Genomic DNA, 17769 nt, shown 5'->3' with positions numbered 1-17769 from the left:
GCTGTATGTGTAGTTTTCTGCCATTTTGACGCTGCAATTAAACCACTTGCCAAGCCTTAGACTCCTCTTTTATTACATATATCACCCCTAAGGTAGGCCCTAAGTAACCCTAAGCACTGGGTGCCATGTAAGTAAAAGGTAGGACATGTGTGTTTATGTTTAACATGTCTAGGTAGTGACAAACAGTCTTTATCTTTTTTCACTACTGTGAGGCTTACGCATCTCGAAGGCTAGCATTGGGAATTACTTAATACACTTTTAAGCTGTAATTCCTGATTAGAGAGGAGTAGCTTTTTCATGTTTTATATGTTTAGAATGGTATTGAGAAATCCAACTTACTGGCGAAGTTGGCTTTAACATTACCATTTTAAAAATGCCTCTTTTGGAAAATGGACATTTCTCTGCACTTACTGCTCTGTGTGCCTAACAGCCTGTCTCCAATTCCTGAGAAACCACAAAGTTTCCCAGGCAGTATCCCGAGGAGGGAACCAGAGGCAGTAGGGTGCTGGTAGACGGTCAGCCTCCAATCAATTATAGTAAACACAATAGAGACCGTTCCCAGTTTAAGACCAAAATAGAGTGAGATGCCTAATGACGGTGGGGCATCTCATAAAAAGTGATAGACTGGCATCACACACCACCAGGTGTCATGCTTCATCATCTGCCAGTCCTCGCCCTCCAGAAACCGCGCTTGGTGGAGGACGGGCATACACCTGGAGACAGGGATGTACTTCTAAGTGAGTGGGGGCCCAAAAAGAGAAAAGTGAGTATTAAAAAGCCATCACAGTGCACCCATAAATCTTTTATTCAAAAGGTAAACTGTGTGGGGTTAAAATGAGAATTGCGCTGAATAAGGATCCTATCATCCCGTCACCGTTTGAATTTTTTTAGAAAACTTGGTCAACATGTTTCTGCCATTCGTCCTTATGGGTACATGGCATTCGTCAGGACCAGATTAAGGAGGGGCTCCAATCTTACCAAACGTTTTGGCAGTACCACTCTATGGGAGTAAACGTTGTCACTTTCTGCACTTACTGCTCTGTGTGCCTAACAGCCTGTCTCCAATACCTGTCTGGGGTGGGTGACAGCTACACCGTGGGCATTCCCTCTAGATAGCAATAACACAGGAATGATGTGTGTCTGAGTACCCTTCTACATACATCTGCAGTCTGAAGTCCTTGCCTTGGCAGGATGGAAGGGGCAGTGGCGGCTCCTTCATTAAGGCAGAGGAGACTCTCCCCAACGCTCTGTGAGCAGTAGTTAATAGAAAACTAAAATGATAATAACTAGCGATATTACCATTTCAGTTTTCCTTTCCTGGTGCGGGCCGGCTGGGCTGCAAGAGCAGGGCAGGGGAGGAGTAGTTTGCCCACTCCAAAGTACTCAACTGCTTTTTGACTGGCCCTCTCTGGCTACCCAAATCAGTCATGCGCACTGTGCATGTTTTGCACCCATGTTGCTTTACAGTCTGGCTGAAGAACATGCCCCAGGCTCTCATTTCCTCCCTGAGCGCTGATCCACGGCACTCAGACCAACCACAGTCCTGCATTGCAGTGCTGTGATTGGCTAGGGGAGTCAGGAGGCTGGGTGCTTCCTGTTCCTGCTTCCAGGAGCAAGAGACAGCGGTGAGCAGACCAAGAGGCGGCGGCCAGCTGGGTGGCCGGCCTGAAGGTAAGTTTTTATTTTTTTATTTAGAACCCTCTTCATCCTCCTGTGTCACCATTAGCTCAGGAGTCGTGCGGTGTGGGACCAGAGACTAGGCTGAGCTGGTCACAACTTTCATGCACGCAAATTCTCGAGTGTTCCTCTTCTGGAACGGATCACCTGGACGGTGTTTAGAGTCACTCTCTTGTTTAAAGGCACCATATACAGCGCAAGTATTCTGGAATATACCTCTGAAAAGTGGTGAGTGCTCCTTATTAGACTCTAAATTTAAATCATCAAGACATTCACCAGCGATCACTTTGCCTACATCACGGCTACAGGAATAGAGTTTGCCTGCATCAACAGCAGCTGAAATCTCAGCAAATGTTCTGGTCAGCAAGGGCATCTGAAACTAACATGACACATGAGAACATATGAGACATTCACAGCCTGCTGTCACTACTGACACAATGGCATACGCAGTTAGAACTCTGCAAGGAAGCTGTCCGACAGGCATCTCAGCATCCAAAAAAGGGCGGTTAATTCACACCTACTATAGAAGCATTAACACAAACACAGCACAGACTCACTCACCAAATAGGAACATCAACATGTGGCATTTCCCAGCGATGAGGCATTTAAAGGCAGAATTAAACTGTCTTCAACACAGGGACATAAAAACGAACTCATACACACATTTTAAAGAAGCATCAAACTACGTCCCCTTTGCCTGTAGTTCAGAATGTGTGGGTTGACATCTCCTTCTTTGCAGGTCTCTTGTTGTTCTTCCAATAAATAGTTCATGTCATTGCACTCCTAGCTTGCAGCAAGGCTGGCTGATGTCTTCAAAAGCTCTTCATGCACTTGATAAAAATAATGTTTTTAATAGTGCTACGTACCACTCTTCTGCCATTTCCAAGCGCTATAAATAACAGATATATTACCTATTTTACGGTAGTCGGATTGCTGACTTCAGAATGATTCAATGCCAAGGCTGAGCTGCCAAGCTTGACACGACCTTCAGAACAGTTGGGCAGATTTATGAGACCCTTGCGCCACTTTTGCGTCACTTTTGACATGGGAAAAGTGACTCAAAAGTGGCGCAAGGGGCTTGTAAATCTGCCCCAGTGCGTTTTCTTGGCTGTAAACGTTCAGCTCACTGAGCTACCCAGCCGTCTTAATTAAGCACTTCTAAAGTAATGCAGCGATGAAGTTGTGTGAACTTCCATTCCTCTAGGATTGTATCCATGACAAACACATTGGCAGTGCATACTTTCATTCAAGTTGAATACCTGAGCTTTTCCTGCTTGTTTGTGAGGGGCTGCAGAACTACCTGGGGCAAAAGAGTCTGTTTTTTTTTCACCGCTCTGGAATTTAGTCACCTTCAGGCGCTCTTCGCCACATGGTATCCAAGTTGGTACATTGGCCAGTCCACCCGCGAGACAGTTGCTGGTATTATGGAAGCTATACAAGTATGGGAGTCTAAGCATAAAAAAGGGAAAAAGAGTGGCTCACCTTATTTGACATTTGCAAGATTTTCAAAAGAAATGTTCCAAGGAAGTTCTGGGCTTATATAAACTCAAAACATAATGGCTATGCCTTTAAAACAAGGCAATAGTATGTAATTATGCACCTGGGGAGCACACGTCTCAGCTCTCTACCGACAAGTTAAAAAAACAAACACAGTCAACCAATCTCCTATGAAAACCCAGTTGTGTTGTATGTGTCCCGGGTGCATTGTAATTCCGGCCACATAACAACATTGCAAATTCTGATGTCGTAATGAGTTGCTTAAAATAACTGCAACTGCGTGTGGGGGTTTACAGAAGACTGGCTGGATATGTATACACCACGTACGTTAGAGACAGAGACTGCACACCGTGAACTCAGGGAGAGATGGCATGGCAGTGTCTCAGATCACTCTGTATAGTACAGATGGACGTGCATGTGTGCAGGTGTATACTACAGAAGGTGCGTAAGCCTAAGACTGCTGATGAACACTGCATGTGCCCTACAAGGACCCCACAGCCCTGCATGACAATCTGTAGAGAGAAACGCTGACCCACTCTTGTTCATCTCAGGAGTGTGGCAAATGGGGTTCTTTGCACACATTGCTTCCTGCTCTGCCTACGCCACCCACCCCCACTTTCAGCTGAACGGAGGCTTCCCTAACACCCCATGTGCTATCAATACACTCTTCCTCTAACGCATCTCCTCCTGTCAGGAAGCTCCTCCTACCCCTTTCCACGGTCAGAAAGGAAACTGTTCTCCTAGTCCCCTAGCCACCACTTCCAACTTTCAGGAAAGCCTTTGCCAAATCCCCGATAATCCCACTGCCAGGAAACTCCTTCCCTAACTCAACCCCCCACCTCTGCACTGTCAGGGAGCTCCTCTCCTAACCCCCTGCCCCCACCCACCACTGTCCAGGAGCTCCTCTCCTACTTCTCTGAGGCTGTGACCTGGTGAGTACTATTCACTCTGAAGCAAATGTTGCCAGCTTGTGTGCCAGCTGCCACATTTTGCCATCAGCACAGTTAGAGGTGGTGCTTTTTAGCACTATAATCCCCCATGTTTTGCCTGCCTGCTGTGCTGAAGGTAAGAGAGGGGCCGTATTAAATGTATTTATATATATATCATGACATGTGTACTGTTGATATTATTTATTTCATTTTCACATTTATTTATTTGTATGTACTCTACTATGCGCTGTGGCTTTCTTGTTCTTGGTGCAGCAGAAATGTATCATGGTTCATGACTGAGCTGAGGTCAGAACCGTGATGTCTCAGGATTTTTATTTTTACCTAGTGTAGCAATGGTGCTGCTGATGTTGGTGGTGGTATGAGCCTGTTGTTAGTAGTGTAAGACCGAACTTCAAAAATCGAGTCATGTAAACATACATATCACCAATGAGCACTATCAATAAAGAAAATCTGTGAGGTACTCAACATTGTTGTCTAAAATTCTGTTATGAAGTTCGTGGTTATACTGTAAAAGCAGTTACCTAAGTCATTATCATATAAAATCCCTTAATTGATGTCAAAAGTGCACTTTAGCATTTGCTTTATTAACCTACTTGCTTTTTTCAAATATGGCTGAAGATGCACCATTTGACCCCAATTTGTTCACAATTTTTCTGGGAGAGAGCCCCCTGTCTCCCATTTATGACAGTCTGTATCGCTCACTATGGTAGCTTAACACCTGGCACTCACCACAAACCTTTACACCTCACCACTTTCAAATATCACCAGCCACCACTGAGAAGGGGTAACACTTCACTTAAACAGGCTGTGTCCTGTTCCCACACAAAGGACTGATTAACCCCCACAGATAACGTGGCAGACAGGACTGGGTTCAAAGGGACCCTTGTGCACTTCAGAGAGCCACTTTGAAGTCACCCCCAACATCAAAGGCAATTTTGGTTATGAGTAATGGGTCTCTGACCCCTAAAACCAGACACTTCTGGATCTTGAAATGAACCTCTGTCAGTAGGACTGCTGTGCTGCTTAAAGGACTCATCTTTGGACTGCAGACTTGTACTTGGAAGGCCTGCTTTTGTCTTATGTTGCCCTGCTGCCTACTGCTCCCTGACTTTGCTGAAGAAGAGCTGGACTCTGCCTTCTCTCTAAATCTTCAAAGACTTGTTGGCTTTTCTCCTGTTTTCTGAAGTATCAGGGATACAAAAGATTTCTTGCAATTCTGCTGGTGTTGCTGGACCCTGCCATCTGTGAGTCCTACCCTTGCCTGAGGTGCCACCTCTAGTTCGGGGCCTCAGTTGTGGGTTCCGCAGCTGTCTTGCTATAAAATCACCGTTGCAGCGGAACCATTGCAGTGCCCTTTGATGCAGATGCAGTGCCAATTCAGAGACAGCCCTGTGCAGCTCGATGTCTACGTGGGACCCAACTGTGAGATTCAATGATGATACAGCGCTGATCTGAGGTCCCGACCGCGAGGCTCAACTTTAGCACATCGACCCAACTGCATGAATCGAAACTGATGCATCACCTTCACTGTGTGGAGAAGATAGACACATTTTGTTGCTTACGACCAGGAAAGGTACTTTGTTTACCGGGGCCTGCTTGTGTCCTGTAGCCAGCCTGCGCTTCAACGGGGTCAGCCCGGACTTTGATTTATCCTGGTCCAGTGCAACCTAAAGTAACTTTTTTAGCGCTACTTGCTTCTAAGTGCTTTACTGCATTTATTCCTTTAAAATTCAATATCTCAACTTCTATACACTGAATGTTTGTTCTTTTGGTCTTGTTTTGTTTATAATATAATAACCTAGCTTCATAAACCTGTGTGGAGTCTTTTGTGTTACTGTGTGTGTTGCTCAAATACTTTACACATTGCCTCTTTAGATAAGCATGACTGCTCAGTGCCAAGCTACCAGAGGTTGAGCACAGTATGTACTTGGCTTACCCTGACTATAGTGGTGGTTTCTGCCTGACCAGGGCGCATATTTCAGCCAACCAGGAATCCCTTTTCCAACAGCTTTGACCCCTGTCAAAGGTTGCATCATCCTGATTTAGCAGTCAGGTCAAGTCAAGTCATAAAATTTGTATAGCGCACTACATACCCAGAGGGTTTCAAGGCGCTTAGGAAGGGGAGGAGGATTATTTGTCAAATATCCACGTTTTAAGCTGCTTTCTGAACGCTAGGTGATTCTGGGTGAGGCGAAGGTAGGCGGGGAGTGAGTTCCATGTTTTGGCAGCCAAGTATGAAAAGGATCTGCCTCCCATGGTGGTCTTGTTGATGCGAGGTACAGTGGCGAAGGCTTGGCTGGAAGAGCGAAGTTGGCGGGAGGGGGTGTAGAAGGACAGTCGAGAGTTGAGGCAATCTGGACCGATGTCGTAGAGTGATTTGTGTGCGTGGGTAAGCAGTCGGAAAGTGATCCTCTTATTGACGGGTAGCCAGTGGAGGTCTTTAAGGTGACCAGAGATGTGTTCGTTTCGTGGGATGTCTAATATGAGCCTGGCTAAGGCGTTTTGGATTCGTTGTAGTTTCTTCTGGAGTTTAGCGGTGGTACCTGCGTAGAGGGTGTTTCCGTAGTCCAGTCGGCTCGTGACTAGAGCGTGGGTGACTGTTTTCCTTGTCTCGGAGGGGATCCAGCGAAATGTTTTTCTGAGCATGCGAAGAATGTTAAAGCAGGAAGAGGATACGGCGTTGACTTGTCTGTTCATTGAGAGTGAAGAATCCAGGATGACGCCAAGGTTCCGTGTGTGGTCTGTCGGGATGGGTGCTTTTCCGAGGGCTTCCGGCCACCAGGAGTCGTCCCATGCAGAGGGGGATGAACCTAAGATGAGCACTTCTGTTTTGTCTGAGTTCAGTTTCAGACGGCTTTGTTTCATCCATTCGGCGACTTCTTTCATTCCTTCGTGTAAGTTAGTTTTAGCGGTGCTGGGGTCCTTGGTGAGAGAAAGGATTAGTTGAGTGTCATCCGCGTAAGAGATGATGTTGAGGTTGTGTTGGCGGGCGATGGTCGCGAGGGGGCTCATGTATACGTTGAAGAGGGTGGGACTGAGTGAGGATCCTTGAGGTACGCCGCAGATGATTTCAGAGGCTTCGGACTTGAATGGTGGGAGGCGGACTCTCTGGGTTCTTCCTGTGAGGAACGAGGTGATCCATTCCAGTGCCTTTCCTTGAATTCCGATGTTTCTGAGGCGTTGTAAAAGGGTGCTGTGGCAGACTGTGTCGAAGGCTGCAGAGAGGTCGAGGAGGATGAGGGCGACTGTGTCTCCATTGTCCAGTAGAGTTCGAATGTCGTCTGTTGCTGCGATGAGGGCGGTCTCAGTGCTGTGTTTGGCTCGGAAGCCAGATTGTGAGGGGTCGAGTGATTTGTTGGCTTCGAGGAAGGTGGCGAGCTGGTTGTTGACGGCTTTTTCGATGACTTTGGCCGGGAATGGAAGAAGCGAGATGGGTCGGTAGTTTTTGAGTTCGGTGGGGTCTGCTGTTGGTTTTTTCAGAAGGGCGGTGAGTTCAGCGTGTTTCCAGTCTTCCGGGAAGGTGGCGGAGTTGAGGGAGCAGTTGATGACGTCTCGGAGGTGCGGAGCTATGACAGAGTCTGCTTTGTTGAAGATGTGGTGAGGGCATGGGTCTGTGGGGGATCCAGAGTGGATGGAATTCATCAGGCGGATGGTGTCCTCCGTGGAGATTGGGTTCCAGGCGTTAAGGGTGTTTACGGGGGGAAGATGGTCAGCAGATGGTAGGGTGGGTTGGCTTCCGGGTTGGTTGTCAAAGCTGTTGTGGATGTCAGCAATCTTGTTGTGGAAAAAAGAGGCTAGGGAGTCGCAGAGGGTTTGAGAGGGGGTGATGTCGTTGGAGTTGGCCGAGGGGTTGGAAAATTCCTTGACGATGTTGAAAAGTTCCTTGCTGTTGTGGGCGTTGTTGTCGAGTCGATCCTTGAATGCTGTTTTCTTGGCTTTTCGGATCAGTTGGTGGTATGTACGGGTGGCGCTTTTGAAGGCGTCCTTGTTGCTGGTGGATGGGTCTTTTTTCCAGGCCTTTTCAAGGGAGCGGCAGAGTTTCTTGGACTTCTTGAGATCATCGTTGAACCATGAGGCCTTCTTGTTGCCAAGTTTGTGTTGACGTTTTTTCAGTGGTGCTAAGGTGTCGGCGGTGTTGGATAGCCAAAGGGTGAGGTTGGAGGCGGCTTCGTTGGCGTTAGAAGAGAGGGCTGGGGAGGTTTGAAGGAGCGATGTGGAGATCTGATCCGTGGTGATTTTGTTCCAGTTTCTTTGTAGAGTTGGTTGGAGGTGGATGATGGGTTTCGGCTTGTTGTAGGTGAAGTGAACGCAGCTGTGGTCAGTCCAGATGAGATCCTTAGTGTGGCTGAAGGAGACGTGGTTGCTGGAGGTGAAAATGGGGTCGAGTGTGTGACCTGCGATGTGGGTGGGGGAAGTGACCAGTTGTTTAAGTCCGAGGTTGGCGAGGTTGTCTAAGAGGGTGGCGGTGTTGCGGTCGTTGATCTTTTCAAGGTGGAAGTTGAGGTCTCCCAGAAGGATGTAGTCTTTGGAGGGGAGCGCGTGAGGGGTGATCGAGTCCGTGATGTCTTCACTGAATTTTGCGCGGGGTCCTGGTGGTCTGTAGAGGAGGGTGCCTCTAAGAGTTGTCTTGGGGTCGATGTGGATCTGGAAGTGGAGGTGTTCGGAGTTAGCGAGGTTGGCGTCGGAGCTGGTAGAGATGCGGATGGATTTCTTATGGACGATAGCGATTCCTCCTCCTGTATGGTTGGTGCGGTCCTTGCGTGTGATCTTATAGTCATCAGGGATAGCGATGGCGATGTCAGGGGCGGAGGAGGCGTTCATCCATGTTTCCGTTAGGAAGGCGATGTCTGGAGAGATGGTGTCTAGTAGGTTCCATAGGTCGATGGCGTGTCTGTGGACCGAGCGGGTGTTGAGCAGGATGCATTGTAGGTGGTGGGGGTCGGGAATCTGTGGTGTGGTCGTAGCGGAGATGTTGTTGGTGCCGCTAAATTTGCAGGAGAGGCAGGAGAACGGTCCATGGGTGCGTCCAGGGGCGGCTTGGACGCAGTTGGGGGCGCGACCGGGGTTAAGGGCTAGGAGGGTGGCGGCATCGTAGGTAACGCGGGGGGCTGGGCAGCGCGAGGGGCAGGGGGTCTGGCGCTGGGCGCGGTCCAGGCGCGGACGGGCATAGACGGGCTTACCTTTGGCGCACCTTCGGCGCGGGTTGGGCGCGGTCGCTGCGCGTGATCGCTGCGCGCGGGAACAGCTGTCATATATGGATGGTGGAAGGGGAGGGGCGAGGGCGTCTCAGCTGGGAGGCGGGGCGGGCACACGAGGACGACGAGAACAACAAACAAAATGGAGGCGGAGGGGGGAGGCACAGCGGAGCGCTACAGGTAAACGCGCTGGTAAGGCTAGGGAAGCGGACACAATGACACCACAAGCAGGCGGACTGAAGGGATTGTGATTCACCAAACTATGGTACATCTGACGCTTAATAAGAAATACTACCTCTCTAAAGCATGAGATGTGAAAGGTAGTTTACTGTTCAGTAGACAACTGGTGACCAATGAACTAGCTGCTACCATTACTGAGCTTTCCCTCTTACTTTATGTCGACGAAGGGTGAGCAGCAATTCAACCAAACGTGTGCAGAGAACAAAGAAGAAAAATGTCAACAATTAAAAAATATTGCAAACTGTAAATGGTGACAAGACAACTGATTGACTCTTTAGACCAACTCTGCAATTTCTTTCCAACAACAAATAATTGATTTTCAATATGAATGCGTTTCCTAATTCCACTGTTTTTACAAAGTAATGTGAAAAAAAACCTGAATCTGTTCTTTACTTATTTCAAAACGTCTTCGCTGTTTAAGATGTCTTCCTTTTTTTCAGGTTCACCTATGAGATTGCTCCAGTGTTTGTACTTTTGGAGTACGTCACGCTAAAGAAAATGAGAGAAATGATTGGCTGGCCAGGAGGCTCCGGTGATGGAATATTTTCACCCGGTACTTTTCTTTATAATGTTGTTTGTTTTAAACTGGGCTTCGTAACTAGAGGTTGCTGCTCTTGCAGATAGAAAACCATGCCAGCTAGTAGTGGATTTGGAAATTAAGTAGAGAGAATGTTGAGTTCAGAAAGGCTCAGCAACTCAGGCATCCGTGGGCAGTGAATGCAATGGCAGCACCTCATTGTGGTGGATAACCCAAGTCACAATGATGTTCTTCCAACTTTTTGAAATTGGATTGATGTTTTACACTATTGACAAACCTAAAATCAGTGTTGTTTAAAAAAAAAGTGGTAAAGTGGAGCTACCACCGTCATTCTGAGCTCAATGGAAAGACAGGTTCCGCCCAGTCACTGTTCTGAGTAATGTGGTAATACCATAGAAGGTGTTCCATACATGGTATTCTGAGGGCAGGACCGGATGGGCTACTCTGCCACCCTGCCTGTTCCCCAGAAGCCTGCAGGTCAAGGGCTGCTTTCCACCATGGATGGGCTGCCGTGACTCAGCCACCCCCCTATAACCAGTTTCCAGTCACTGCCTTGTGTAGTGTGGGCCTGCTTTGAACGTTTTAGCGGGGGTTGAGTTTGTTCTCCAGTCCAGCCCTGATGAAGTGGGACATGCAGATGCTGAGACTTTAGAAAGAGAGATTTGGGTGAAAAAGCATGTCGGTGATTAAGGCATAGTGCAAGATCGCAGACTGAAGTGATGTCAATCAATCAATCAGGTTTGTTTGTGAAGCGCAGCTAAGCACCCATTAGGGTCTCAAGGTGCTGGGGTGGGGGGAGGTTTCTACAGTTCAGTCGAAGAGCCAGGTCTTGAGGTCCTTACTGAATTGAGGTGATGTAAGGTGGAGAATGAAAGCGATCATGAATCTCACAAGAAATCACATTCTTCCATAGACCTTCCTGAGGTTTAAGTCCCAATCTAATATTTTCTGATTATTTTCACACTTACACTTTCAGAACTGTAACAGTACTGTAAAATGTTGAATCTATTGGTTCAACATAATACTGTTGTTTCTAATTAATCTGATAATGAATGAAAATCACGTTGAGATGCATTGATAATGAGACTATGTCTGGTCTATTTTAGGTGTATGCTTTAAAAAAAACATATATTGGATGTACTAATGAATAATACTCATACAGGCACCCAACTACTAGTTAACTGATGTGATTAGTCAAGTATTGAATTTGATATGCAATGTTTTAGGCCACACCTTTATTTTAATAGGCCTCACATAGAAAGAGTTCCTAGTTATGCTTCTTTGATAATGCCACTTTCATAGAAGCTCACCTCCCCCCCCACACCACCACCTTTTTCATCTTAATCAAGCACTGAACAACGCCAATTTCCGAAGTATTTCATTTTCCAAATGGGAAAACTCGGAAAAGGACAGTATTTCTGCATCTTACAATCAATCCGTCAATTATTTCATTTGTAAAGCGCACTACTTACCCGTAAGGCTCTCAAGGCGCTGGGGGGTGGGGAATACTGCTACTGCTCGAAAAGCCAGGTCTTGAGGAGTCTTCTGAAGGTCAGCAGGTCTTGGGTCTGCCGAAGGTGGGTGGGGAGGGTGTTCCAGGTCTTGGCGGCGATGTGGGAGAACGATCTGCCATGCAAGGTTGCTCTTCAGATGCGGAGGACTGTGGCGAGGGCGAGGTCGGTGGAGTGGAGCTGGCGGGTGGGGGTGTAGAAGCTGAGTCGTCTGTTGAGTTACATTGATCCAGTGTTGTGGAGTGCCTTATGTGGATAGGTGAGGAGCTTGAAGTTTATCCTCTTGTTGACGGGGAGCCAGTGCAGGTCTCTCAGGTGGGTTGTGATGTGGCTGCGGTGAGGGATGTCGAGGATCAGGCGTGCAGACGCGTTCTGGATGCGTTGCAACCATCTCAGAAGTTTGGCCAAGGCTCCTGCGTAGAGGGCGTTTCCGTAGTCCAATCTGCTGCTGATGAGGGCCTGGGTGACCATTCTTCTCGTTTCGGTGGGGATCCACTTGTAGATCCTGCGGAGCACGCGGAGAGTGTTGAAGTAGGAGGAAGAGATGGCGTTGACCTGCTTAGTCATGTAAGGGTGGAGTCGAGGATGACCCTTAGGTTGCGTGCATGGTCGGTGGGTGTTAGAGCTGTTCCCAGTGCGGTCGGCCACCAGGAGTTGTCCCAGGCAGAAGGGATGGTTCCGAGGATGAGGACCTCCATCTTGTCTGAGTTCAGCTTCAGTCGGCTGTTCCTCATCCATTCGGCGACGGCCTTCATTCCTTCGTGGAGGTTGGTTTTGGCGGTGTGGGGGTCTTTGGGGAGGGAGAGGATCAGTTGTGTGTCATCGGCATAGGAGAAGATGTTGAGGTCGTGCGGTCGGGCGACGTGGGTGAGAGGTAACATGTAGATGTTGAACAGCCTTGGGCTGAGGGATGAGCCCTGGGGTACGACGCAGATGATCTCAGTAGTTTCGGTGTGGAAGGTGGACACTCTGAGTTCTGCCGGAGAGGAAGGCGGTGGTCTAGTCCAGGACCTTCTCTTGGAACCCGGTGTCATGGAGGCGTGTTCGTAGTGTGTGGTGGCAGACCGTGTCGAAGGCGGCTGACAGGTCCAGAAGGATGAGGGCCTCTGTTTCTCTGTTGTCTAGCAGGGTCCTGATGTCATCAGTGGTGGCGATGAGGGCAGTTTCGGTGCTGTGGTTGCTACGGAACCCAGACTGGAAAGGGTCCAGGATGCTGTTCTCCTCGAGGTAGCGGGTTCGTTGTCTGTTGACGCTCTTCTCGATGACCTTCGCCGGGAACGGGAGCAGGGAGATGGGTCGGAAGTTCTTGAGGTCCTTGGGGTCCACCTTGGGTTTCTTGAGAAAGGAGTTGATCTCGGCGTGCTTCCAGCTCTCTGGGAAGGTTGCAGTCTTGAAGGAGATGTTGATGACTTTCTGGAGGTGGGGTTACGATGGCTGTGCTGGCTTTCTTGAAGATGTGGTGTGGGCATGGGTCTGACGGAGATCCAGAGTGGATGGTGCTCAAGATCTTGATGGTGGCGTCCTCAGTAAAATGGGTCCAGGAGAGGAGGCGGTTGGTGCAGATGGTGGTCGTGGGAGCGGAGGTCTCATGGTAGTCGGGGCGGTCGTGGCGTTGAAGCTGTCATGTATGTCTGCGATCTTGTGGTGGAAGAAGGTGGCCAGCGAGTCGCACAGGTCTTGCAAAGGTGGGAAGTCGTTGGTGTTGGAGCTGGGGTTGGAGAGTTCCTACACGAGGTTGAAGAGCTATTTGCTGTTGTGTGCGTTGTTATCTAGGCGTTCTTTGAAGGAGACCCTTTTGGCAGATCTGATGAGGTGATGGTGTCTGCGGGTGATGTTTTTGTGGGCTGCGTAGCTGTCTGGTGCTCGTTCACGGAGCCAGTTCTTCTCCAGTTTTTGGCAGGTTTGCTTGGAGGCCTGGAGGTCTTCAGTGAACAAGCTGGCTTTCTTGCTGATGCTGTTGGAGGGCTTCGTGAGCGGGCCGAGGGTGTTGGCGCAGTCGTCAATCCACTGTCTGAGGTTGCGGGTGGCGGTGTCGGGGTCGGTGGGGTCGGCAGGTAGTCTCTGGGTGAGGGTGGTGGTTTGCTGGTCTTCGGTGACTTTGCTCCAGCAGTGGCGATGCATCTGTTTGGTGTGGTGGTACGTGGTGGGCTTCTTGAAGGTGAAGTGAATGCAGCAATGGTCTGTCCAGTGGAGTTCGGTGGTGTGGTTGAAGGAGACATGGGGGCTTGGGGAGAAGATGGGGTTAAGCATGTGGCCGGCGGAGTGTGTGGGTGTTGTGAGGAGTTGTCCGATGTTGGCGAGGTTGGCAATAAGGGTGGTGGAGTTGCGGTCGTTGTTGTTCTCGAGGTGGAAGTTCAGGTCCCCGAGAAGGATGTAGTCTGTGAAGGCGAGGTTGTGTGTGCTGACGAAGTCAACAATGGACTAGCTGAACTGTGGTTGGGGTCCGGGGTGTCTGTAGATGAGGGTTCCTCTGAGGGTGGTGTTGGGGTCGGTGTGCATATGAAAGTGCAGGTGTTCGGCGGTGTTGATGGTGTCGTCGGTGTTGGTCGAGACTCTGAGCATGTTCCTGTGGACGATGGTGATTCCTCCTCCTACTCTGTTGGTGCGGTCCCTGTGGGTGATCTTGTAGCCTTCCGGGATGGCTATGGCAATGTCGGGTGTCGAGGAGAGGTTCAGCCAGGTCTCTGTCAGGCAGGCGATGTCTGGGGAGGTAGAGTCGAGTCGGTCCCAAAGTTCCACGCAGGCGGAGCAACTGTTGAGGAGGATGCATCTCAGCTAGTTGGGTTCCTTACTGGTCGGCGGCTTGGCAGGGCGGATGCTGGTGAAGCTGCAGTTCCGGCAGGTGGAAGGTCCGTGGGTGGGCTTCAGGGCGGACAGGAAGCAGGTGCGTGATCGTCTGGTGTTGAGTGTGCGGAGGGTGCTGGCATCGTAGTGGAGTCGGGCATGGTTGCGGGGGCCAGAGGTTCTGGTGCTGGGTGCGGTCCAGGCACAGATGGGCTTGGCTTTGGCGCGCCTTCGGCACGCCAGTGGGGCGCCCACTGCGTGGCCTCCATATGAGGGGAGGTGGGAGGGAGGAGCAGCTGGGAGGTGGGAGTAGGGTGGGGAATAGGAGAGCAGGGGGGCAGGGCCGCAGAGACACAGTGGTGGGAGAAAACGGGTGAGGGACAGCGGGGGGAGCAAAGGGGCAAAGGAGCAAAGGGAAAACCTGGCACAGAAGGGAAGCAGAAGGAGAATAAATTAAGGCAAGCAAGCACAGTCTGTGCAAGCAAAATAGGCGCGCAAAGCAAATCTGGCAGAAGACTGTAGCAGCGTGGGGAGCAACCTGCCTGCGAGCAGGGTCAGAGGTCGCTCCCCATGCTCCCCGCGTCCCAGTTAGCATGCACCTCAGTAAAAGTAATTTTCTATGCAAATTAACTGAATGGGTATTACTGCTGAACTTGGAAGGATGGCCCAAGTAGTTTTCATACCTTGAAATTTTTTTTCACGATTCACAAAATTCCTGGACATGATTCGCAGTGACGTTAGTTTCTAACATTGACGAACTGTTGTTGAACCTACAAGCACAGCAACCCGGTTCCCCAAAAATGTAATGCAAACGGACATGAAGTGTGTATGCTACTTCAATCTGCTCGCTCCTTTCACGTTGGAAGCAATTACAGTGGACAGCATTGCGCCCACATCAGGAACACTAATGTGCTTTGTAGGAATTTGACAGTGTTTACTGAGTTGGAAACAGTGCCTCAGCTGTACATAGCATTTCTTCTTTCAGGAAACATTAAAAGACAAAAGGGCTGATTTAGAGAAAGGTTGTAATGCAGACTCTTCCATCATCCAAAGCAGGATTCTCCTCAGGCGCATAGTGTGTCTTCATCTAAATCATTGACAGAAGTCATCTGATGAAGACTAGAGACCAGTGTTACCCAAACAGAGAGTCCCCCTTGCCAATGGTAGATCATGACCTGATTTTTGGTGGGTAATAAATATCAGAGGAATAAATAAAGATTCCTTCAAATTCTGTATTTAAGTTGTCATACTTGCCAGTGATTCAAAGACAGAGGTCTAATGCCAGGCTGCTTTATTCTTTTAACATAAGGATTGATGTTTACTTTTTTTCTCTGACTGCAAAGTCTTTTTTCAGTTAATTATGTGACCATGTATGATGTTGTTTTTTGTAATGCACAACACAATGTAAATATCTGTAAATTAACTGTATGCATCTAGCAGTTAGGAAAGCAAAAATTAAGCACGTTTTTGTAATTCTGAAGTGTGCTGGAGATAGATAGTTTAACAAGATCAAAACATATCAAGACACTTACTTAGTGATGCACAAACGATATTCACAGAAAACCGATTTACACACATTATAATTTGTGTGCTATATAGTTTTCTCAGTACAACAAAGTGCTTTTGTTACATTGAAAATCGCCCACCTCATGTCCATTAAAGGTAGGTGGGTTGTGAAAGTTTGTTGTTCTAAAAAGTGGATCATGGTTCTAAGACGTTTGGGAGCCACTGCCATAGACACTTTCATGCAAACCTATGCCAGTTCCATATCTGATTTCACTGTCAAACCAAGCCTTTGAGTTTGTTTTGTGTTTTTTGGTATTCATATGGCAAAAACTAAGCTGGAATCTACATTAACTGGGGTGTTTGGGAGATGTGGTGAATTACAGATTTAAATTACATTTATATGTTTGCAATTTTAGGTACAATCAGATTTAGAGGTTTACCCAAAACTGGGCTCAGAACTTAGGTTGTGGGATTCCAAAAACAGAATCTTACACAACAGCGACAGCCACTTTCTGGCACCAACAACAATCAGCTGCATAACCTAAGGGGAGTGGGGGCATGACCATGCTAGTCTGAAGGTAACTGAAAGAGTGCTCCCCAAGGACTGTGTTTAGGGAGTAATCCCAATGGATCAATCAAAGTGTCACTTCTAGAATGATCTTTCTCCTAATCAGCTTACTTCTTGAGTTATATGATTCAACTTGTTTTAAATTTGTTACAGACTAAAACATAATTCAACAGGCTAAAAGCTTACGAAAAGCAACTTTGGCTTTGGGATCAGACTTCATATCATTTATATTTCAGGACGACAGTAACATTTAAAACTGAAATGTAATACAAAAGGACCACCGCAACAATAGTTCATAGTGAGTGATTGGGGTGCTCCTGCTGTTATTTTTCAGATAGGAAGTTTAAACAGATTATTACTCAGGCTGCATAGTTTAGTTTTCAGAATAAACACATTTACAATGTTTGGGGTTTGAATAGCATTAGTTAGTCTATTACTCATTATAGCAGTTGTATAGCAGTTGATAGCATCTTAGAGTAATTTTAAACTCTCTGACAAATTGCAGCCCGTGAAAGAAAAATAATCAAGAGAGATTAAATGATAGGTAGTGTAGGGTGGTAAATAAAGAGGGATTCAGCAGTTCAAGTGGTGTACTTCTAAGAGCAACTTGCAGTTATTTATTTACTTATACCAATGAAACAATTAGTGACAATAACCTTATTCTGTCTGCAGAATCAATCCTCATATCCTAATTAAAATTGTATAACCCCGTGTGTCCTCTCCCCCTCCCTTTGGCACTTGATTTGAACGCGCGCTGATTACTAACTTGAGCGTCAGACAAGGCAAAGGTGACTGTTTGATTTTTAATCGTTCCCTTAGTTAGGCGGCAGACTACTTGCTTTGCCCTTGTGGGTGTGGCCGAATCACGGGCCGTCGTCTGCGGGGACTAACTGAGTAAACTGAGATAGGACAGCGGCCATCTTAGTGAGGGCTCGCACTGCACATCGCTCGGCCGACTGCATAAAACCAGAGAAGGCACGTGAGCAATTCCTACTGCTTTGCACTTTACTCCTGAGGCTTGAGCCGGGAGGTTCATTTTAAAATACCTCGTAATTATTTTTAGATTGTGTTGCATTTATTCCCCGTGTGTCCTCTCCCCCTCCCTTTGGCACTTGATTTGAACGCGCGCTGATTACTAACTTGAGCGTCAGACAAGGCAAAGGTGACTGTTTGATTTTTAATCATTCCCTTAGTTAGGCGGCAGACTACTTGCTTTGCCCTTGTGGGTGTGGCCGAATCACGGGCCGTCATCTGCGGGGACTAACTGAGTAAACTGAGATAGGACAGCGGCCATCTTAGTGAG

The 17769-nt window shown here is 48.1% G+C and overlaps 1 protein-coding gene across 1 annotated transcript in view; it reads left to right on the top strand.

Moving 5' to 3' along the window:
• GAD2 (glutamate decarboxylase 2) overlaps positions 1–17769 on the top strand; it is a 583816-nt gene that overhangs the window by 213156 nt on the left and 352891 nt on the right. The window contains exon 6 of the mRNA XM_086941658.1: positions 10000–10112. Within this exon, the coding sequence (XP_086797784.1) occupies positions 10000–10112 (113 nt within the window). The remainder of the gene's footprint in view (positions 1–9999; positions 10113–17769) is intronic.

This window comes from Lissotriton vulgaris, chromosome 10 (genome assembly GCF_964263255.1).
Source record: "Lissotriton vulgaris chromosome 10, aLisVul1.2, whole genome shotgun sequence".
In the NCBI taxonomy this organism is placed as follows: Eukaryota; Metazoa; Chordata; class Amphibia; order Caudata; family Salamandridae; genus Lissotriton; species Lissotriton vulgaris.
This window is presented reverse-complemented; position numbering and strand designations above follow the sequence as displayed.